Source organism: Oryctolagus cuniculus, chromosome 9 (assembly GCF_051225735.1).
Source record: "Oryctolagus cuniculus isolate XC-2025 breed Fujian yellow rabbit chromosome 9, ASM5122573v1, whole genome shotgun sequence".
NCBI lineage: Eukaryota > Metazoa > Chordata > Mammalia > Lagomorpha > Leporidae > Oryctolagus > Oryctolagus cuniculus.
Window position 1 is genome coordinate 90,857,997 of NC_142875.1, and position 23,084 is coordinate 90,881,080.

The window sequence follows — 23,084 nt, forward strand, 5'->3', positions numbered from 1 at the left end:
TCTCTCTCTCACTGTCCACTCTGCCTATAAAAAAAAAAACAAAAAAAAAAAAGAAGACAGAGAAATCCCTGGTTCACTCCCCAAATGGCTGGAGTTTGTAACTCCATCCAAGCCTACCAGGGGCCAAAGTAGTTACTCCTTTTCCAGGCATACTAGCAGGGAGCTGGATCAGAAATGGATGCTGGTGTCACAAATGGCAGCTTAACCCAGAGTGCCACTGTGCCTTGTTGGCTGGAAAGAAAATTATAGTGAAACAGCTCTTAGCAATTTAATTAGAGTCCCTTATGTCACTTTCTATGAAATACAAATATTTAGGTCAAGAGTAAAACTGACTAACAAACTTAGATCTAACTCATTTTGACTGGGAGAAATACAAACATGACCTTAAGAAGAGAATCTTCTGGGTTTTACTGTAGACCCCAGTCCCCATTTGGGCTACCTGCTCCTCTGCCTGGCCTGTAACAGCCTACTCTGGGAAAACCAGCCTTGGACTCCATTTGCTTTTTCATAGTGAGGTTTGAGTGCAAGACAGTTAAGACAGTCCCTCCATCCTGATCCTTGTGCTCTCCTGTGATCCTTAGTGCTCTCAGCAGGGAAGTTGCATTGCCAAGCTAGAAGAAAGAACCCTTTCTTCCTGGGGGGGTCTCTCAAAGTTTCTTCTTGATAACTGGCCGAGATCACTATTTGATCAAAGTCTAGATTTTTTTTTTTTTTTTTTTTTTTTTTGACAGGCAGAGTGGACAGTGAGAAAGGTCTTCCTTTGCCGTTGATTCACCCTCCAATGGCCGCCACGGCCGGCGCACCGCACTGATCCGAAGGCCGGAGCCAGGTGCTTCTCCTGGTCTCCCATGCGGGTGCAGGACCCAAGCACTTGGGCCATCCTCCACTGCACTCCCTGGCCATAGCAGAGAGCTAGCCTGGAAGAGGGGCAACCGGGACAGAACCCGGCACCCCGACCGGGACTAGAACCCGGTGTGCTGGCGCCGCTAGGCGGAGGATTAGCCTATTAAGCCGCGATGCCGGCCAAAGTCTAGATTTTTAACATGACTTTGTTTTCAAAGATGAATTTCATGGGGCCGGCGCTTGGCACGGCAGGTAAAGCTACCGCCTGCAGTGCTGGCATCCCATATGGGTACTGGTTTGTGTCCCAGCTGCTCCACTTCTGGTCCAGGTAGGTGCTATGGCCTAGGAAAGCAGTACAAGATGGCCCAAGCCCTTGGGCCCCTGCACCCGTGTGGTAGACCCTGAAAAAGCTCCTGGATTCAGATCAGCTCAGCTCCAGCCATTACAGCCATTTGGGAGAGTGAACCAGCAGATGGAAGAATCTCTCTGCCTCTCTATAACTCTGCTTTTCGAATAAATAAACCTTAAAAAAAAAGATGAATTTCATGTATTTGGGATAAAGTTTCACACTGTATGCTAACACTCAAAGGGAGGGCAGGCATCCCAAGCAGTGGTATAATGTGCTGTGCCACAACACCAGCTGTGACAGCAACTTTTAGATACAGTTACACAAAGTCTTTCTCAGGAGCTATCATAGGGACTTGGAGGAAAATGGCTGTGGCTTTGAAAACCGCCAGGTGACAGACACACACTGAGAGAAACTGGGAGTCAGGGTGGGTGGGTGAGCCGGTCTGCTTAGGGCACACTGGTAATAACCTTCCATTTCCCCTACTCAGGCTCTGGTATCCTGCTCTTTATTTTCCATGCAAACTTTCTGGGTAAAGAAGTTATTGCTCGGCTCTGTGGACCATGCAGTGTACAAGCTGTTGTTCTAAATGATAAATTTCAACTTCCTATTTTTCTGGTAAGATTTTCAGTAGTTTCTGAAGTATAGGTCACTTAATTTTCAATTAATACTCATTCCATAATTGATCCAGTGACATACTCAAAGCCAAATTTTCCTGAATTTTCTAAGTGTTTCTAAATGTTTGGTTTTTTTGAATATAAATTCTTAGGGCTCAAGAAATATAAATTGGAAACATAGTCCAATTTTAAATATTATGCTTAACATTGGTCATAATTATACTGACTTCTAGTGCATAATTAATCTATTTGTATAAGTACATTTTAATATCATAAAATTTTTTCTCTAATATTTGAACACATCCCTTTTTTGCCACTTTTAGAATTCTTTCCTTGGGCTAAATTCAGCAAAATTAAAGAGTATATGGACACTACTGCTGTGTATGTTCTGACTCCAAAGATTTATCTGGATTTTGTTGGAGAGAAAAGAATTTATACCATATTGACTCATATAAAATTAAAAAAGTGATTCTTTTCTATCATTAGAGTCTTAGTAATTTCTTGTGCCTGTTTAAAATCATTATTATAGTCTAGATGTAGCAGTTCATCTTAAAAATACTGCCTTTTTTCTGTCTTTTCCACTATAGGATAGTCATTTTGTTTACTCATTCAGCCCTGTTGCGGGCCCCAATAAACTCTTCATAAGGTTGACGGAAGCACCCTCAGCAAAGGTGAAAATCCTTTCTTCATACTGTTTTCTCAAATTGTTACGCCAGGTTATGTTATCATTAGAAAAATGTCACAGTGTTCCTTCCTCCTGCCAAGTACAGTGTGCACACATGTACTGGAGACAAGTATGCCAGGGTGGTGATGCTGGGTACACTATAAAGCCCAAATGTAAATAATACGGGAAGATCAGGGCCAAGAGCAGCTCTCCAGCTGTGTTGAGTCCTGTGCTGGGCTTTCAAGTAGTATTGCCAGATGGTCACTGATGTCTCTGTGACAGAAAGCTCGACTGAAATACTATCCGATAATAGCTATTGAATGACCTCAGTCATAAACACGTGCAGTTTTTATTAAAATCACAGTAACTGTGATGTGAACTGATAACCAAGTCAGTCACTCCGGCTATTGCTGACACACGCTGCTTCTCTCTTCCTAGGTCAAGTTGCTGATAGGTGCATACAGAGTGCAGCTGCAGTGACCCCATAAGAAGGACTGGATGAAGTTCTCAGATGCACCCCTAAATTCTATCTTGGGAGCAGTTTGGAATTCTTCTGGCACATCTTTTCAAATGTCAGGTTTCATCTGTAAACCCCTTGGAATTTTAGCCTGTCATCTATTATAGTTTGTAAGGGGGCATGGTGGCTCTAATATGTTATAAAATACAGATGTAAGTATGGGTGACATATTTGGAAACTTCAACAATGTGTCCAGACTGCATATTTGATTTTTTCCACAATGTGGAATGATATACATGAGGATTATTTAAGAAAATGAGTTTTTTATTACTTGAAATTTTCTACTAGCCCTGGTGAATTTCTGTGCTTAAAAAGAAAAAAAAAAAAAAGCTATGTGTAAAGTAGCTGATCAAAACAAGAGAGGCATGTTACAGGCAATTTACTGAATAAATGTGGATTTGCTGCCCCAAAGGATGACTAATCCCATCCAACATGGTGATGGGAGGGAGGTCTCCACACATGACCTTATCCTTTCAGAAGGTAACAAGGGTCTAAGAAGCAGCAAGAATGTAAACAGGACATAATAAAGCTTAAAGAGATCTGCTTATTCTCAGACTAAATAATTTTGAAATGGTAGCTCCTGTGCCTGTCTGCAGCACTCACTGAGCCTTTGCCGTGCTGGTGCTGTGTCATATCAACACACAAGTTACTGCCTCTGTAGGTGACACCAGAGGTGTCATCCTTGGTCCATCCTTCCACTGAGGTATTTGGCAAATACACATGAAGCCCCTTCTGGATTAAGGAAGTTTTCTGAGTGCAACATTATGGTAGATCCATTGTGTACACATATCAAAGAACCATTTTTACTGAACAGCCTAAAACTGCCTTTTCCTATGCATTTCTCAATAAAAGACACTTCATATTTCGAGCTTCAGGATTCCAATGTGGGCACTGACTGTGTGGTTTACTAGCTCAATGATGGCTGCAGTAGACTTTTTCAACTAAACTGAATCATGTAATAGTACTGACTGCGTTTCATAGGTTTCAGGGGGGCTGAGCTGGAAACTCAAGAAGATTTGAGTTAGTAATAGTGCAGGTCAGAACACTAAGTGAGCCAGTAATCTTCAACTGGATAAAAGAATGAATTTTTAAATGCATGCCTTATCAAGAAAGCAGAACTAAGATATACATTAAGTAGAAAATTTATAGTTCCTTTAAGAGTTTAGACAGAAATACAGAAGCTGTGGAAAGTCCACAAAGATTACAGGTGTTCCCTGAATAACAATGTGTCTACTAGGAATACAACAGAGCCATGCAATTGAATATAGTTTTTTAGCTCTATCACTTAGCTTCTGGACAGCAAGGTAAAGCCCGTGTCTGAGTGGGTAAGTAAAAGTATGGAAGTGGTGGAATTTCTGCTTTCTTATGGATGGCAAGGACCTGAATAAGCTAGACACTCTTGCCTCCAGAACTGTTCCTTGCTGGTGTGCGGATTCTCTGCTGACCTGCGATTCTGTCAGGCACTGTACCTAGTGCTGTTTATATGGGTGCCGCGTTCTAGTCCCGGTTGCTCCTCTTCCAGTCCAGCTCTCTGCTGTGGCCCAGGAGGGCAGTGGAGGATGGCCCAAGTGCTTGGGCACCTGCACCTGCATGGGAGACCAGGAAGGAGGGCCTGGCTCCTGGCTTTGAATCGGCGTGGTAACAGCCGTAGCAGCCATTTGGGGGATGAACCAACAGAAGGAAGAACTTTCTCTCACTCTCTGTAACTCTACCTGTCAAATAAATGAATAAAAATTCTTAAAAAAAAAAAAAAAAAGTATGAGCCTGATTCCTCAGGATAGCAAAACAGTTCTCAAGCAGCACCAGCAGATTTACAGATTTGCTTACAACTGTAGGTCAAGGCCAAAGCAATCCTCTTGTCCAGTAAAGGTAGAAAGAATTTTCAACTTCTATCCTGATCCTCTTCACCCACTAGCCTAGGAGGATCAGAGGTCGGTATCTGAAGCTTTCTAAGTCTTTTTACACGTTTTACATTTCTGAACAAACATCCTAATGTTTGGGACCCTGCCACCCACATGGGAGACCAGGATTGAGTTCCCAGCTCCTAGATTTAATATGGCCCAGACCTGGCTGTTGTGGCCACTTGATGATGTGTTTCTGTTAACCTTCAACTAAATAAATCCTTAAAGGGGGGAGGTGGAGATCCCATCCTCAGGCAACAGATGGGGCCTGTGAATATGATTTCTTAGCAAATTCCTAGATGATAATGCTGGGTTAGGTGCCAGGTATGGGAAGCATAGCACAAGATTAATTCTCTAGAACTGGGTAATAGTATACAAAATAGCTCTTAAGTTTTACACTGCACCAGGTCAGAATATTTTTAATTTCCTCAAAAGTACAGAATCATCAGGGCTTCTCAAACAAGATGTAGATAGAAACCCTGGAAGGTCTTGTTAATATGGACATTCGGATTCTATAGGACTCTGTCCTACTTGGAGCTGCTGCATTTCCAAAAAGTTTTCAGTGCTGCTACCCCTGGTCCCCACCATCATATATGTAGCAGTATGACATTTATCTTCACAAGATCAAATGGCTTAAATTAATACTTTCTGGATCCATTAAGATGGAATTCTGTTGAAAAGATTACAATAATGAAATGTTCCCATACAATTTTATATTGTGTGCCTAATGAAAGAAAAGGAAATGTGGGTATCCTCTCAAACAGCTGGACAGCAGAAGAAGCAATGCACCTAGTCACCTATCATTGACATGATTTTATATTCTTATACTTTGAAGATTTATACACTAATCTTTTTAAGTTTGGGGATCATTAAAGACCATAGGGTATTTTTTTTCTTTTTTTTTCTCCTCTTAGTCCACTTTTCTCTAAAGAAAACAGAGGGCAGCAATTTGGAGCAGAAAATATGCCAACTAGTCTTATAGACAGGCTTCATCCACACTGTTCTCTATTAAAACCCTGGGACTGGGGCCAGCGCTGTGGTACAGCAGGTTAACGCCCTAGCCTGCAGTGCCGGCATCCCATATGGGCACCGGTTCAAGACTCTGCTGCTCCACTTCCAATCCAGCTCTCTGCTGTGGCCTGGGAAAGCAGTGGAAGGAAACCCAGAGGAAGCTCCTGCCACCTAGCTTCGGATCAGCGCAGCTCCGGCCATTGCAGCCAATTCGGGAGTGAACCACCAGATGGAAGACCTCTCTCTCTCTCTCTCTCTCTCTACCTCTCCTCTCTCTGTGTAACTCTTTCAAATAAATAAATCTTTAAAAAAAATAAAACCCTGGGACCAGTATGTTCACTGTAGTCTAAAGGATTGGAATCAGGAAGACTGATAAAAGAAATCGATCTTGAGGAGCTTTGACAAAACAAGAATAGATGCCAACTGACCTGAAAGGGAGCATGTGTTGAGCTTTCCTGGTTTTCAGACTCTTCAGAACTTCTCTAGAAGTTGCTGAACTTAGGTAGCTTCAGCCATGTTTTCTTTTCTCCCCCTAGAAATACAATAAAATCAGATTTAGCTTTTTAAAACTTGGTTTCAAGAATGGGTGTTTGGCGTAGCAGTAAAGACTCCACTTGGGATGTCTCTATCCTTTGTTTGAAGTGCTGAGCTTCAGCTCTGCTCCCAATTCCAGCTCCTTCCTAACACACACGCTGGGAGCAGCAGGTGACAGCAACAGTGGGAGACCCAGACTAAGTTCTCATCTGGCCAGTGGATGAGCCAGGATAAATAAGATGAAAATTAATTTTTACAATGTTTTAAGTTTATTCTGTGCAAAATACTTCACATCAGTAAATAGTTTTTCCATAAAACATTTTCTATGAATGTCTTGAACAGCTCTCCTGCATCTATAAAATTTTGCTAGTAATTTAAAATGATTCACTGATACCTAACACTCCTCAATGAAACCCAATATAGAATCTTAAATACAAGGGATTTCCAAAAAATTCATGGAAAATGCACATAGTGAAAACACTTCAAGGACTTCAATTTTTTCGCAGCAAAATGAAAAATACTTTTTGAAAGTATTCTCATGTTTCAAAACAAAGTACACCATAAATCAGCGCACTTATTTTTATATCTACCTGCAGCTAGCACTCTGCTACAAGATATTTCAAGAGGCCTGCTCCTAAATCCAGTTGTACTCATAAGTTAGTTTTTCATTTACTTACGCATCTTCCTTTGATAAAGTTAAGGATGACAAAAGTAGAAGCATAAATCAACTGGATAACAGGATTATTTAAGTCATCTCAACAACACAATGATATACACACTTTAAACCTTTTCTACTTGTCAAACATACCAATTTGTAATTTGCACGGAATTCTATTGACACCTCGAAAAGTAATCTCAGAAATTTAGCCAAGTTCTAGTTGTCAAAATTATTAATTATTCTTAATATTTAACAGCCAAACAGTCCCTTAAGTTCTGCTTAAACAGTCTTAAAAATAAGTGATAAGGTTTAACTGTAATCAGGACTAACACAATGAGCTACTATACAGGCACTATTTGGGGATTTTAAAAAATCTGTTAAGGGCAGAAAAGTTGATACTTAGGACAGAAGGACTTAATATTTTCTGATCTTGGGGCTGGCATTGTGACACAATGGTAAAGCCTTCACCTGCAATGCCAGCGAGCCCTGGCTGCTCAGCTCTCTGCTAGTCTACCAGGGAAAACAACAGCAGATGACCCAAGTACCTGGGTCTCAGCCAACCACATGGGGAAACCCAGATGGAGTTCCAGGCTCCTGACCAGCCAAGTCTTTGCAGCCATTTGGTCTCTCTCCTCTTGCTTGCTCACTGAATTTCTCCTCCCTCTCCTTTCCCGCCCCCGCCCCCTGCCTGCTTCTATGTCACTCTGCCTGTCAAATAAACAAAAAAAATTTTATTTAAAGGCAAAAAGAAGTTTCCTGTAACTGCATCCTAAGATTGAAATATAACTGGTCAGTGCTACATACACTTCTCTGGTAACTAAAACAAAAAAACAGTAAAGCTTCATTCTTAAGGGAATATTCAGCTACGAAACAATACACAGTATTCTCCCAGCTTAAAGATGCCCTCTTCCCCAGGGTAGAAACGTCTCATCATTCATGCATGACATTTCATGCAACAGATGAATCATATACAGAAATTGAAAGGAAGGGATGTGGGGCCGGCACTGTGGCGCAGTGGGTTAACACACTGGCCTGAAGTGCTGGCATCCCATATGGGAGCCGGTTCCAGTCCCGGCTGCTACTCTTCCAATCCAGCTCTCTGCTACAGCCTGGGAAAGCAGTAGAAGATGGCCCAAGTCCTTGGGCCCCTGCACCCGCGTGGGAGACCTGGAAGAAGCTCCTGGCTCCTGGCTTCAGATCGGCGCAGCTCTGGCCGTTGCAGCCAACTGGGGAGTGAACCATCGGATGTAAGACCTCTCTCTCTGCCTCTCCTCTCTCTGTGCAACTCTGACTTTCAAATAAATAAATCTTTAAAAAAAAAAAAAAAGGAAGGTATGTATAAAATATATTAATCCACTGTAAAATGAGGCTGAGTTATTCAAATTATAACATGAATGTTACAATTCAAACAAGATTTTAATAATGGCATTGAAAAACAGCTTGATACAGTGGTACTTCAAAAAGTTTAAGGAAAATGGAATTAGTTTATTTTGATTGAAATAATTTTTAAATCTGCATATGAGGTATCTTCAAAACGTTAATGAAAAATGCTTAGGCATGTACCTAAATTTTTTTGCACCAAAATTTATCTTTTAACTAATTCCATCTATCATGAACATTGTGCAGTGTTCCTGAGATCTTCAAAGAAGGAAATGGCATGTGACTGAGTGACTAATACAGTGGGAAAAAATTCAGGTCAATTATTTTCCAAGGAAACATGACAAAATGCCCATGAAAACAGCAGAGCTATAAGGCATTTGACAATAATATATCTACAACTTCATTCTCCTTTTTGATACATGACATCAGTGCAAGAACAAATGACTTAACATCCTAGAATATAATTTCAGTTAACTGAACAACTAAGTATATAGCATTAGTATAGAAGCTCCATCTTCTAGCTGGTATTTAAAAAAAAAAAAACATAATGTGAAGGAATATTCACTTCTGGATTCCCCATCATCTGTTCTTCAGGATTCTAATAAAGCCATTGCTGTTCAAACTGATTTTACATCATAGGTCAAAGAGACAGCCAAGAAACCACCCAACCTAAATAAACATCAATAAAGGCATGGTGATTAAAGAGCAACTGAATAGCAAAGAAAGTATATGAATAGGTTTTCAATACCAAATGTAATAAAAAATGCAGACTTTAAAATCACAATGAGATGACTATATTTTCACTAGAATAGCTAAAATTAGCATGACTGACAGGGTTGACAAGGACACAGAACAACAGAAATCCTGTACATGACTTAGAACACTGGAAAACTGGCAGTTCCTAAGTGACATACATACACTTACCCTATACTTAGCAATTTTGTTGCCAGATACTTTCAACAAGAGAAATGAACATGAGAGCCCCAAACTGGAAACCCTAGTACATCAATAAAAAGATCAGACAGACAAAATGTGGCATATTCATTTAATTCAGAAATATGGAAACCACTGGTCTATACAATAACAGACAAATTTTAATAGCAGTATACTGGGGCCTGCACCGTGGTGCAGTGGTTTAAGCCACGGGCTGCAGTAACAGCATTCCACATCGGTGCCAATTCGAGAACCAGCTGCTCCACTTCCAACCCAGCTCCCTGTTGATGGGCCTGGGAAGGCAACAGAGAATGGCCCAAGTGCTTGGGCCCCTGCACCCATGTAGGAAGACCTGGAGGAAGCTTCTGGCTCCTGACTTCCGCCTGGCCCAGTCCTGGCCATTATGGTCACTTGGGGAGTTAACCAGACAGAGGATAGACGATCTGTCTTTTCTAACTGGCTTTCAAATAAATAAATACCTTTTTGTAAGTAAATCTTGAAAACAAAAAGTATACTGTGGGGCATGGCATAGCAAGTAAAGCTACTGCAGTCTGCTCCAGTTTCAATCTAGCTCCCTGCTAATGCAGTTGAGAAAGCATCATGGGATGGCCCAAGTCCTTGGGTCCCTGCATCCAGAGATCTGGAGGAGCCTGGCCCAAACACAACTGTCATGGCCATTTAGGCACAGCACTTTGGACCATATTCTGCTTTTCCCGGGCCATTAGTGGAGAGTTGGACCAGAAGGGGAACAGCTGGGACATGAATTGGCACCCGTATGGCATGCTGGCAACAAAGGTGGCAGCTTTATCTGCAGTGCCACACTACCAGATCTGATTTTCACTCCCTAAGTGTCCTCAATGGCTCGGGCTGGAGCTGGGAGCTGGGAATGCAATCCAGGTCTCCCAGATGGGGGATCAGAACCCAGTGCCTTGGGCCATCATCTCTGCCTCCCAGTGTCTTTAAACAGGAAGCTGGAGGTAAAAGCCAGAGCTGGTACAGAAGTAAGGTACATTGCATATGTGGTTGAGTGTTTTAACGAGTGTCTTAATCAGGAAGGGAAGTTTCCCTTGGTTTGAATTACATATAAATGGAATATTACAATATGTGTTTTTAAAAATTCTTTTATTATGTGTTTTTTAAAAAGATTTATTTCTTTGAAAGGCAGAGTTAGAGAGAGGAAGAGAAAGGAACACAGAGGGATCTTCCATCCACTGGTTCACTCCCCCAATTGGCCACAACAGCTAGGGCTGGGCCAGCCCAAAGCCAAGAGCCTGGAGGTTTGTCCAAGTATCCAACATGGGTGCAGGGGCCCAAACATTTTGGCCATCCACTGCCTTCCCAGAGGTGCCAGCAGGGAGCTGGATAGGAAGTTGAACAGCCAGAACTTGAACTAGTGCTCACAGGGAATGCTGGTGTCACATGTAGCAGTCTTACCAGACACACTACTAAGCCAGCCCCAACAGTTACTGATTTAACATATCAACCACATTCATCTGTCATGAAAGGGCACTGGAAATGAATTATCAAATGACATTTAACAGTTTATTTTTACTATATACTTAAAACCACTTAAAAATAGCATCTTTTTGAAGGTAATGTAAAACAGCTTAGTACAGAAACACTTCTTGCACAATTCATTATATAATCATGCACAGAAAAAATTCCAAAATGCTATAAGGAAAATTACTCAAATATCAAATTTCTGCTGCTAGCTGCTGATCATTTATTTAAATGCAAGAGTGATACGTGCTAAATGTAATCACTGATGAGGCAAGAGGATCTTTTCCTCTACTACGTCTTCCTCACTGGAGTACATGACTTCTGAACTAGAAATGTATGCCAACAACAATGTATTAGGACTGTTAAATGTTTTAGCAGCAAAGGATGCCAGCACATCTAAAAAGGAACTACAGGGGCAGGTGATTGATGCAGTGGGTTAAGACTGAGTCCCAGCTACTCCGCTTCCAATCCAACTTCCTGCCAATGCATCCTGGATGAAGAGATGATGGCTAAGGGACTTGCACCCTTGGAACCCATGTGAGAGATACAGATTAAGTTCTGGGCTTCTAACTGAGGCCTAGCCCAGGCCCAGATTATGTGAGCATTTGCAGAGTGAACCAGCAGATAGAAGATTTATATCTGTTTCAGTGCCTTTCAAGTAAATAAAAACTGAAGAAATTAAAAGGTACTTTGAAATCTAAAAACCGGAAAGTTTAAAAAAATCTCACTTTTTAAAATGTACAATATCCCAGTTATTGGCTGCCACAAGGTCTACGAAATGTAGAGAATACAAAACTAAGTCACAAGAACAGGGGTATAGTCTAAATATTGTGTCTCAGCAAAACTGTTTTCCTGCTTTCACTTCATTCATAAATGCAATGTCCTCCCATCAGCAAAAACTCCTGGTACCTGCACCCACTATAGCTCATTAGAGTACAACATCTTTTCAAAAAATGTATTTATTTGTTTATTTAATTTGGAAGGTAGAGTTAAAGAGAGAGGGAAGGAGCCAGAGGGAAGAAGACAGAGAAAGAGATCTTCCATCCGCTGGCTCACGCCCCAAATGCCACAATGGCCAGAGCTGGGTCGGTCTGAAACCAGCAGCCAGGAGTTCTTCCGAATCTCCCATGTGGTGCAGGGGCCCAAGAATGCTTTCCAAGGTGCATTTGCAGGGAGCTGGGTAGGAAATGGAGCAGCCGGATTCAAATCGGCACCCGTATGGGATGCCCATGCCACAGATGAGACGTGAACCTTCAGGGAATTCACCTTTTTAAAAACGTTCTTTCTTACTGTCAGTCACAATCAGGGCTTATTAAATCACTGCCAAGGGACAGAATTATAGCTTAAGTGGTACAGCTGCCACCTTGGACACCTACACCCACATGCCAGCTCCACTTCTGACCCAGCTCTCTGCTATGGCATGGGAAAGTAGCAGAAGACAGCCAGAGTACTTCCAACCTTCAGCCACTGCACCCATGTGGGAGACCCGGAAGCAGCTCCCAGCTTTGGTCTGGCCCAGCCTTGGATACTGTGGCCATCTGGGGAGTTAACCAGCAGACGAAGTTCTCCCTCTCTCCGTAACTCTGCCTTTCAAATAATTAAAATAAATCGTAGAAATCCAATTTTGATTCTGTTAGTAATTCCATTGTGACCTTGGACAAACGGCCTGTTTACTGATCCAACAGAAGCACAGAAACACTTTCTGAGTCTTCATACCTTAATAGTCTCCCTTACTATCTCAGACAGTATGAGAATTGCACGTTAGGTAAGAATCACTCTAACAGAAACAGAATTAGAATTTACCTCAAAATGTTCACACACTAATACAGTCACAACGACTACAGAAGAACAAGAAAATGTACAGCCTCGACTCTGCAGTAGAGGAAGGACTGGACGGGGGCATATGGCCACAGAGGCCAAATAAAGGCTGAAATAAATCTGGACATTCAACCACTATAAATGTTCTTTTGTTTTGTGAACATCTACTTACATATGACTGAAAAACAGGAAACTGAAAATATTTTACCTCAGGGTCAAAATTTAGACTTTACTAATTTCCCAATGCACCCTTTCTCATAATTCTATGGGTTCCAACAGAGGGCATTTTTTCCCTGGAGATTTTGTCAGTATTATACAGGCACTTCCCTTTCATAGACCGCATTGTGTTTCTCCTCTTTCTCTCTCCCCCCTTCTATTAATAGTGATCTTTAATAGGCCAAGCCACCACCATTTGACCTCTCTTTTTTGGTCATCTATTTTTTTTAAAAAGAGAAAGAGGCCTTTCATCTGCTGGTTCACTCTCCAAATGGCTGCAACAGCCGGAACTGGGCCAATCTGAAGCTGGGAGCCAGGAGCTTCTTCCGCATCTCCCATGTGGGTGCAGGGGCCCAAAGACTTGGGCCATCTTCTACTGCTTTCCCAGGCCATGGCAGAGAGCTGGATCAGAAGTGGAGCAGTGAGGACTTGAACCAGAGCCCATATGGTATGCCGGCACTGCAGGCAGTGGCTTTACCAGCTACAACACAGTGCAGGGCCCCTCCTTAGTGGTCTAATTGGTTTACCAGATTTTATTCTGGCTCTCCTTGATCATTATACATAAGAAGCCAGAAGAATTCTATTCTGAATCATAAACTAGATCACATCATTTCTTGGTCCATATGTCTCGAGAAATTTCACATTGCATCCAGGAAAAAGAACTCGGCTACTTATAGTGGCACTGACTACATCTTACACTCTCAATAGGGCAATACTGCCCCCCAGGGAAGAAAATTAGATGTCAGGTAAGGGAGGACAAAACCCTTCCTCTTAATGTATGATGCACAGATACAACAAGGAGTACAAAAAGTTTTCTGAGTCATCAGAATTTCACGAAAGAGAACAAAAGGTCAGGATTCTGGGGAGGCAGTAATGTTTACTACAGATTGCAAAATCCCTCTCCTCTATTAGACTTTTGCTCTACTTGCTTAAAGACAAATCCCCTCATCTTGTAACCTTGTCACTTCCAACTTTTCCAGTGTCCTTTTTTAATCAGCTTAAGTGAAATGTTTGTTTCCCCAACCTACAATAAGTATTTTTGACTATAACCACAGTGCCTAGAACAGTCCCCTTGTACTGCCATTGTATGTGCTCAATAATTGTCTTAATATGCCTAAAACTATAATAATGATGAAACACAAAAAGGTTCATTCTCCCTACATGCCTGAAGGGGATAATAATCCAAATCTATGACAAATACTGAACTGAGGTGAAACAACCAATGATGAAGGAGCTGTTATTATTATTATTTTTTTTTCCTATTTAACAGGTAGATTTATACACAGTGAGAGAGAGACACAGAGAGAAAGGTCTTCCTTCTGTTGGCTCACTCCCCAAATGGCTGCTACGGCCAGAACTGCGCCGATCTGAAGCCAGAAGCCAGGTGCTTCTTCCTGGTCTCCCATGTGGGTGCAGTGCCCCAAGCATTTGAGCCATCCTCCACTGTCTTCCTGGGCCACAGCAGAGAGCTGGACTGGAAGAAGAGCAACCAGGACTAGAACCCGGCGCCCATATGGAATGCCGGCACTGCAGGCGGAGGATTAAACAAGTGAGTCACGGTGCCGGCCCTGGAGCTCTTTTCTAAAGAGCAAACTGCATTCATTCAGGTGCTTCAATGCACCAAGGATCTTCAAAAAGATCACAGAAACTACGTATTATGAAAAACTAGGCATGGATTTTAACCTTTTGGTACCAAAAGAAACATCTTTTAATTCCACTTTCACAGATTTTTTTTGAAGTCCTGTTGTACAATGTATACATAACTATTACTATCTTAAATAACACATTTTGAAATATTTCCTTGTTACGAAGACTTCATATAATTTATTACATGATTCACTGAATAACAATCTTTGACAGCACCTTAAATGCTTTTGAAATTTTTAAATAAACTCCAGATTAAGCTAAATTTAGATACAGTTAGAGACTCCATCCTTTTTGGTTTATAAATTCAGAATTTATCTTCTCAGCTCCTCTGCCCTCAGTATTACCAAGTATCATTTAAATTCAAAGTGAAATATATATAAATATCAATGAAAAAGTACTCTATAAATACTTTGTAGTTTTTCCTATACCTGATGTTTCACAAATGCATTCAAGTTACCTATCTGAGTTTAGCTATGTAAATAAATGTCCTTTTCTATTCCTAAAGAACTGAAATTGAGTTCAATTCTTTTTTGACACTAAAGAATATACTCTATCACTCTTAAACTCAGTTAAACAGCCCTCACAAGGCCAATCATTAAAGCTCAAAATGTCATCTTCAAAATTTTACAGGGGGCTGATGTTGTGGTATAGCAGGTAAAGCCACTGCTTACAGTGCCAGCATCACATATGGACACCGGTTTGAGTCCCAGCTGCTCCATTTCGGATCCAGCTCCCTGCTAATGTGCCTGGGAAAGCAGAGGAAGATGGCTCAAGTCCTTGGACCCTACACCCAGCGGCCATTTGAGAAGTGAACCAGTGTATGCAAGACGTCACACTCTGCCTCTGCCACTCTGTAACTCTTTCAAGTAAATAAGTCTTTAGAAAAAAAAATTTAACATACTGGTACAGGTGTCTGGCACAGATGCTACTTGGGATGCCTATATCCCATACCAGAATGCCCAGGTTCTAGTCTTGACTTTCCAATCCAGCTTCCTATTAATGAGTACCTTGGGAGGCAGCATGTGATGGCTCAAGTATTTGGAGGGGGAAAAGGGTCCCCTGGCATCCACATGAGAGGCTAAGTCAGAATTCCTGGCTCTAGTCCAGCTCTCTGCTGTGGCCCGGGAAGGCAGTGGAGGATGGCCCAAGGGCTTGGGCCCTGCACCCGCATGGGAGACCAGGAAGAAGCACCTGGCTCCTGGCTTCAGATCAACGCAGTGCGCTGGCCATAGCAGTCATTTGGGGGGTGAACCAACGGAAGAAAGACCTTTCTCTCTGTCTCTCTCTCTCACTGTCTAACTCTGCCTGTCAAAAAAAGAAAAAAAAATTCCCGGCTCTCGGTTTTGGCGTGGCCTAGCCCCATCTGTTATTGGAGTCTTACCTTTTCTATTGCCAATCCAACTCGCTGGAAAGGCAGAAGCATATGGCCCAAGTGCTTGGGCCCTGCAACTACATGTGAGACCCTGATAGAGTTCCAGACACTTGACTTCCAGACCCAACTGTTGTGTCAATCTGGTAACTGACCCAGTGGATGAAGATATTCTCTCTCTCTCTCTGATTTTCCCCTCCTTTTAAGTCTGCCTTTCAAAAACAAATACTAAAAAAAAAAAAAAAAAAAAAAAAAAGTTTGTGGAACATAGAATTATGTTTATTTAGTTGTAAAACAATTTTGAAACGCATGCATACATGAAGGGTCTTCAAAAATACCTATTATGGAAAACCTGGGTATACATTACAAAATGTTTTTGCACCAAACATATTTTAATTCCATTTTTCTGCAAACCTTTGGAAGATCTCCTGAATATAGGCTGTCAATACATGTAAAACCAATGAGGACTCTCTTCTCTATGCATTTGGAACAATTTCAAAAATAATTGTGGGGAAATAAGCAGAGGTGTACAACATATGCTTGTGTTAAAGAATATATATAAATAAATCCGTGAATACATATGTTTCCGAAAGGATCCACCAGATAGTAACAGCTGCACTGAATAAAGCCGGGTAACCAGTAAACAGCATAGTGGAAATTACTTTACTATGTAACATTTTTAACTCTAATTTTTATGTCCCTGGTACATATTAGTACTTTCTTTTGAAAAGCAGACAGAATTCCAGTCTGCTGCTTCAACCCACAAATGCCTGCACTTGCCAGGGCTGGGCTGTGTCCAGAGTCAGAAGCTACACACATGGCAGGAAATCCACTTCGGCCATCGCTGCTATTTCCCAATCTGCATTGGCAGGCAGCAAGAAACAAGAGAGAGAGGCGGGAACTGAACCCAGGCATTCTGAAGTGGGACATGACCGTCTTAACCATGAGGCTAAACACCTGGTCCTCTATTAAACAATACAAAAGCATTTTGTTGATCTACGTATTTAAACTTTGTAAGGCAGTATATGTTAATGCTCTCTACCATGTGTAATAAGGATTGTTTTTACATCTCCAAAGATTTGAATCATGCCTATGTGTAGGGCTTGTTTAGGTAACTAGAAATCATTAGCAATCTATCTGAAATGTATGACTACCTTCACTCTCCTGACAAAAACCTACAAGTGTCATATCAGAAAGTTAAATTTCTGATTAGTCTTCCAGCCCTAGCGTTTGGTCATAGAGGCCAATCTCGGATTGGACCCATTCCCGAAGATGTAACTCATCTGAAGATACCTGGGCATTTCCACCTCCCCAGATCCCTAGGTATGTAAGATTCCATGTCTTATTTTGTATTTGATGAGTTAATTTTTCCTTCTTCTGCCTCTGCTGGATATGTAATGCAATTATCAGGTTGTTAAAAGGTATTGCTACACCCACTGATGTTTACCATCCTTTTCTGTTCTTCCTCAGAATCCTTCTGCACTTTCCTCCTTTATACAGGAGTGAGGTCCTCGATCTACCACACACCGACAGCCTGAGTCTTAGGTGGAGCAAAGACACACTGAATACAGCTTACATTCTTGTCACCCATATCTACTGCAGGTCATTCATATCTTATGACCACTTTTACTGTCTACTCACTAAAGCAACCTGGGCTCTCCACAAATATAGTAATTTTTCATTCATTCATGGACCCTATACAGTATTTTAAAAATCATTAATTTTATTCACCAGTGTTAACTTTTTAGCTTATATCTGAGTGTGACAGTACAGCTGTTAAACACATGAATTATCCTTACCCAAAATGTTTGGGAAAAGAAGTGTTTCTGATTTTGGAATATTTGCATATAAATAATTTTATACTGGGGATGAGACACAGGTCTAAACATGAAATTAATTTGTTTCATTTACAAATGATGTATATCACCCAAAGGTAGTTTGAAACAGTATTTTAGTGCTAGTGCCTTTTGACTATGACATGAAGTCCGGTATGGAATTTTCTACTTGTGGCATCATGTTGACATTCAAAAAGTGTCACATCTTGGAGCATTTTAGATTTCAAATAGGGATGATCAACCTGAACCTAAATTACATTTAATAATGTGATGAAGTCCTTTAGAGAAAAAAAAAAAACTCACTGTATTACTCCTATACTAGCTTCCAGGCTTTTTTCTGTGTGTGTGCTCTATCTAAATGAAGATAATTTTCAGACAAATAGGAAATTACACTTAATAATCACAAAAAATTGTCAAGTATTCACATGTTGATCCAGAGCATTTGAAATCCAGAAAACTGAGCCCTACAGTTGCAGTGCTGCTCCAGCTGATCTGGGCAACAACCAGTTCAAACTAGAACAGAAAAATGAAGGCCACAGAGGAAAATCTGGGTTAAGGACAAGAACTAAGTATAAGATGATAATGAATATAGTAAATTAAGTGAATAAATGAATAGCAGGCAAAGATACATGAAAAATGTAGACAAGGTAGTTCAAGGTCTGGTGTCATGGTGTAGTGGGTAAAGCTGCCACCTGTGACACAGGAATTCCACATGGGTGCCAGTTCAAGTCCCAGTTTCTCCACTTCTGATCCAGCTCCCAGCTAATGGCCTGGGAAAAGCAGCAGAAAATGGCTCAAGTGCTTGGGCTCCTGCCACCCGTGTGGAAGACCTGGAAGAATCTCTTGCCTGGCGCAGCCCTGGCTGATATATCTGTGCCTTTCCCTCTCGGTACTTCTTTCAATCTTAATTTTAAAAAAACATGGTTCAAACAACTAATTACCAGGCATAGAAATCTGTTCTTTTTTTCATAATTGTGAATGCAAAGACAGAAAACTTAACCGTAGGGCATGGTTGTTACTTTAGAATACCTGGGTTCTAGCTTCCTGCCAACGTGCACTCTAGGAAGCAGCAAGCCACGGTGCACGATACTGGGATTGTGCCACCCATGCAGGAGATCTGGATTGACTTCCTGGCTGACTCTTGCTGTCAGCCCTGCCTCAGTCCCAGCCCCGTCACTTGAGGAATGAACCAGAAGATGGGAGTTCGATCTCTCAAAGAAAGAGAATTTAGCCATTGTTTTATTAAATACACTAAAATCACCTATATTTTACCTACCCTGTGAAGGTTCCTCAAAGTTTGGGAAAACCCAAACCAAAAACAAAGTTTAGTCAGGGGGAAAACATTTTGAAATTCATATATAGTACTATCATAATATAGGTTTTCCATATTTTTTGGAAGATCCCTTGTACACATGGATTATCACAATGTTTTTCCATGTATGAATATATTCCTATAATGACCATTTCCTCACCAACACTTGGTTTCATCAGGCTTTTACATTTTTCTAACTGGATGGGTCTGAAAAAGAAATCTTACTGCTGTTCATTGGTCATATGGGCTACTTCTTGGATTAAATACTTCCATCTATAACTTCCTGTTTTTTTGCTCTTTTGTACATATTTATGGGGTACACTAACAATCTGACACATGTATTCAATGACTGATGACCAATTCCATTAGTTAAGATTTCTATCTCCTGAAACACTTCTTTTAAGAATTTTTTGATCAGCGTCAGGTGTTGTAGTGCAGCAGGTTAAGATGCTCCCGCAATGTCTGCAACACTTATTGGATTATCAGTCCAAGTCCCAGCTGTTCAACTTAGCTCTTTGCTAATGCACCTGAAAAGCAGCAGAGAATGGCTCTAGTGCTTGAATCCGTGCCACCTATGTGGGAGGCAGGGATGAAGTTCCAGGCTCCTGTCTGGTTTGGTCCAGCCCTGCCTGTTGCAGACATTTGGAAAGTGAAACAGCAGACAGGAGAGATCTGTTTTAGAAGAATTATTCAACCTTCCTCTAATCCTCTCCCCTGCCTCTGCTTTAGAAGTCTTCCCATGACAAGAGAACATGTAGTATCTGACCAACACATTCTCCAGCTCCAAGGACCTGACTGCAAATGATAGGATATCTTTCTTTTTACACCAGAATAAACTCTTAATTCCATTTTCAGGCACATTTTGAAGTACATTCATATATTACTACTATAGAAAAAATATTCTAGTTTTGACTACTTTGTCTATTTATGCTTCAAAAATTCTTAGATGATACATACTACTGCAACATGGTATCAACCAAAATTGTACCAGAATGTACATTTGCACATTTTAAAACTCCATTCCAGGGGCCAGCCCCGTGGCTCACTTGGCTAATCCTCCACCTGCGGCGCCAGCATCCCATATAGGCGCCAGGTTCTAATCCCGGTTGCTCCTCTTCCAGTCCAGCTCTCTCCTGTGGCCCAGGAGGGCAGTGGATGATGGCCCAGGTACTTGGGCCCCTGCACCTGCATGGGAGACCAGGAGGAAGCAACTGGCTCCTGGCTTCGGATCGGCGCAGTTCTGGCCGAAGCGACCATTTGGAGAGTGAACCAACGGAAGGAAGACCTTTCTCTCTGTCTCTCTCTCTCACTATCTATATCTCTATCTGTCAAATTAAAACAACAACAACAACAAAAAAAACCTCCATTCCAAGTACTGCAATATAAATTTTTTATCTTCTCTGAGATCAAGGAGAGAGAAAACAGCAAAAACTGGAAACTTTCTTCAGGACTCAGTGGGATTCCCACTCTTCCCAACTTGAACTTACTATAAGAACACAGAGCCCAGGAAACTGAAATCAGTATTTAGTGTTGTGTTAACAAAGACAACTAAAATGCAGTATTTCCTAGTATATAGCTAAGAAACATATTAATCTGATATCTCAATTAGAAATATTTAAAACCATCATTGTAAAAGTAATCTAGAAAAGTAGTGTGTATTTTATAAACCACTGTAGCATATCCAACTGAACAGTAATATTAATTCAGACTGTAATAAACAAGCACCTGAGACAGTATGGAGAAGAAAGGAATGTGGTGACCTCTAAGAACTCTACAAAGTATCTGAACAATTACACACTCACAAATAGGGACTAGTAACACAAGAGCAATTCAGAAAAATGTTCTGAGAAGTAACATTTCTTCAAATTATGAATTATATGCCTTTTCTCCAAGAATTTCCACAAGATACTTTTTCAATAGAAAGCTTTTACAGGATAGTTTTTCAATCCATATTAGTATATCAAACTTAAACAAATCTGTCAGAGAATTAGGTGTTCCCTTCATAACATACAACTCTTAATTATTTCCCAAGAAATCTGAAGTACTTTTGATAAGATTAACAGAAGAATTAGCAACATTAGACTGTCTTGCAGAAGTATATACAGCATATGTTATGTAGGTAACCTTATCAACAATGAGTTTAAATTGCTACATTTTCTGGGACCCTTCCAAGGTATTTCCTGACCAGTTGCTTCCAGCTGACAATCTTCTTCCCAATTGATGCTTCTAATCTTCTCTTCCATGAACATGAAAGTAAAAATTTAAGGGGAGGAGTTGGTGCTGTGGGTACAGCTGGTTAAACTGCTGCCTGCAGCACCAGCATCCCATACTGGTAACAGTTTGAGTACTGGCTGCTCCATCTCCAATCTAGCTCCCTGTTAATGGCCTGGAAAAGCAGTGGAAGTTGGCCTACACGACTGGGCCCCTGCACCCATGTGAGAGACAGGGAGGGAGCTGGCTTTGGTCTGTTCATTGCAGCCATTTGTGGGGTGAACCAGTAGACAGAGGATTTTTCTCAGTCTGCCTCTGCCTCTTGGCAAAAAAAAAAAAAAAAAAAAAAAATCTTTAAGGAGGGGCATAGGCACAGTGGACTAAGCCTCCTCCTATGGCACTGGAATCCCATGTGTACCCTGGCTCAAGTCATGGCTGTTCCACTTCTAATCCAGCTCCCTGCTGATCTGCTGATGTGCCAGGAAAAACAGTGAAAGATGGCCCAAGTACTTGGAGTCTTGCACCCAAGTGGGAGACCCAGAAGAAGATCCTGGCTCCTGGTATCAGATTAGCCCAGGTCCAGCTGTTGTGGTCATTTGGGGAGTAAACCAACGGATGGTTCACCAACGGTGGCTCCACCTCTGTAACTCTGCCTCACAAAAAAATAAATAAATCTTAAAAAATAAATAAATAAAAAAGGTAAGAGGAACACAAAAGGCTGTATTTCCTGGACTGCACTTAGGCAGGTAATTAAACTTACTTCTAGGTCTTCTGGTCTTCATGGTCAGGGATCCACCAACACCAAAACCGAAACACAGAACCAACTATGGTTTGTTGTGAATTTCATTTCAATCGCTAAAACTTTGTCTTTTCCTATAATGCCAACTTCCTTCACTCTTCAGCCTCAGATGTTTTGACTCCAATTCATAAACCTCTATTCTCCTCAACCTCCAAACTCCTTTCTCTTTAGATCGGGTGCATACTGTTCACCCAATTCTATTAAAAACTGAGCTACTCACACTCTTGGCTGACTTTTCTCTGACCTTCTACTACAATGGTAGTCTCCTTAAGAATCTCTTTAAAGCCTTTCTTAACATACAGGGGGCCAGCGCTGTGGCGCAGCAGGTGAAACCACTGCCTGCAGTGCTGGCATCCCATATGGGCACCAGTTCAAGTCCCGGCTGCACCACTTCTGACCAAGCCCTCTATGGCCTGGGAAAGCAGCAGCAGATGGGCCAAGTCCTTGGGCCCCTGCAACCGCATGGGAGACTCAGAAAAAACTCCTGGCTTCAGAATGGCACAGCTCTGGCCACTGCAGCAATCTCGGGAGTGAACTAGAGGATGGATGATCCTCTCTCTTTGCCTCTGCCTCTAACTCTGCCTTCAAATAAATATGTAAATATTAAAAAAAAAAAAAAGAGATAGCAATCAAGTCTACTTTGTTTTCACTACTATATGCACAAAGTAAGGCAAATTCTAAAAAAAAAATTTACTTAGAAAACAACCTGGGATTCTCATCCACACACTTTTCAGTGGTACTGGACACTCCACTCCTGAATCTATGCACTGGTCCATTTTTTTTTCCCCCAAATCAGTTCAAGAAATAAAGTTGTCCACCAGAATCCTTGGGGGCATTGGTTCCAGGACCTTGCAAAGACATCAAAATCCATGAATGCTCAAGTCTTTTAATAAAATGTAGTAGTATCTGCATAGACTAGACGTATCTGCCCATAGCCTTTGATACTCCCTAAATTACTTATATTACCTAGTAC

The 23,084-nt window shown here is 41.3% G+C and overlaps 2 protein-coding genes across 6 annotated transcripts in view; one reads left to right on the top strand and one right to left on the bottom strand.

Moving 5' to 3' along the window:
- Positions 1–4,743, top strand: part of MPHOSPH8 (M-phase phosphoprotein 8) — a 37,796-nt gene extending 33,053 nt beyond the window's left edge. For both annotated transcript variants that reach the window (XR_011378893.2, XM_008259952.5), the window contains 3 exons: positions 1,680–1,807; positions 2,394–2,477; positions 2,909–4,743. Coding sequence is in view for 1 of the 2 variants with exons in the window: in XM_008259952.5 (XP_008258174.1) it covers positions 1,680–1,807; positions 2,394–2,477; positions 2,909–2,950 (254 nt within the window). In the remaining variant the exon portion in view is untranslated. The remainder of the gene's footprint in view (positions 1–1,679; positions 1,808–2,393; positions 2,478–2,908) is intronic.
- PSPC1 (paraspeckle component 1) overlaps positions 1–23,084 on the bottom strand; it is a 135,824-nt gene that overhangs the window by 22,145 nt on the left and 90,595 nt on the right. For 3 of the 4 annotated variants that reach the window (XR_016213375.1, XR_016213374.1, XR_016213373.1), the window contains exon 7: positions 6,328–6,431. The gene's annotated coding sequence lies outside the window, so the exon portion shown is untranslated. Of the gene's footprint in view, positions 1–4,566; positions 4,700–6,327; positions 6,432–23,084 lie in introns of those variants that run through there. The other variant, XR_016213376.1, reaches the window with a different exon arrangement.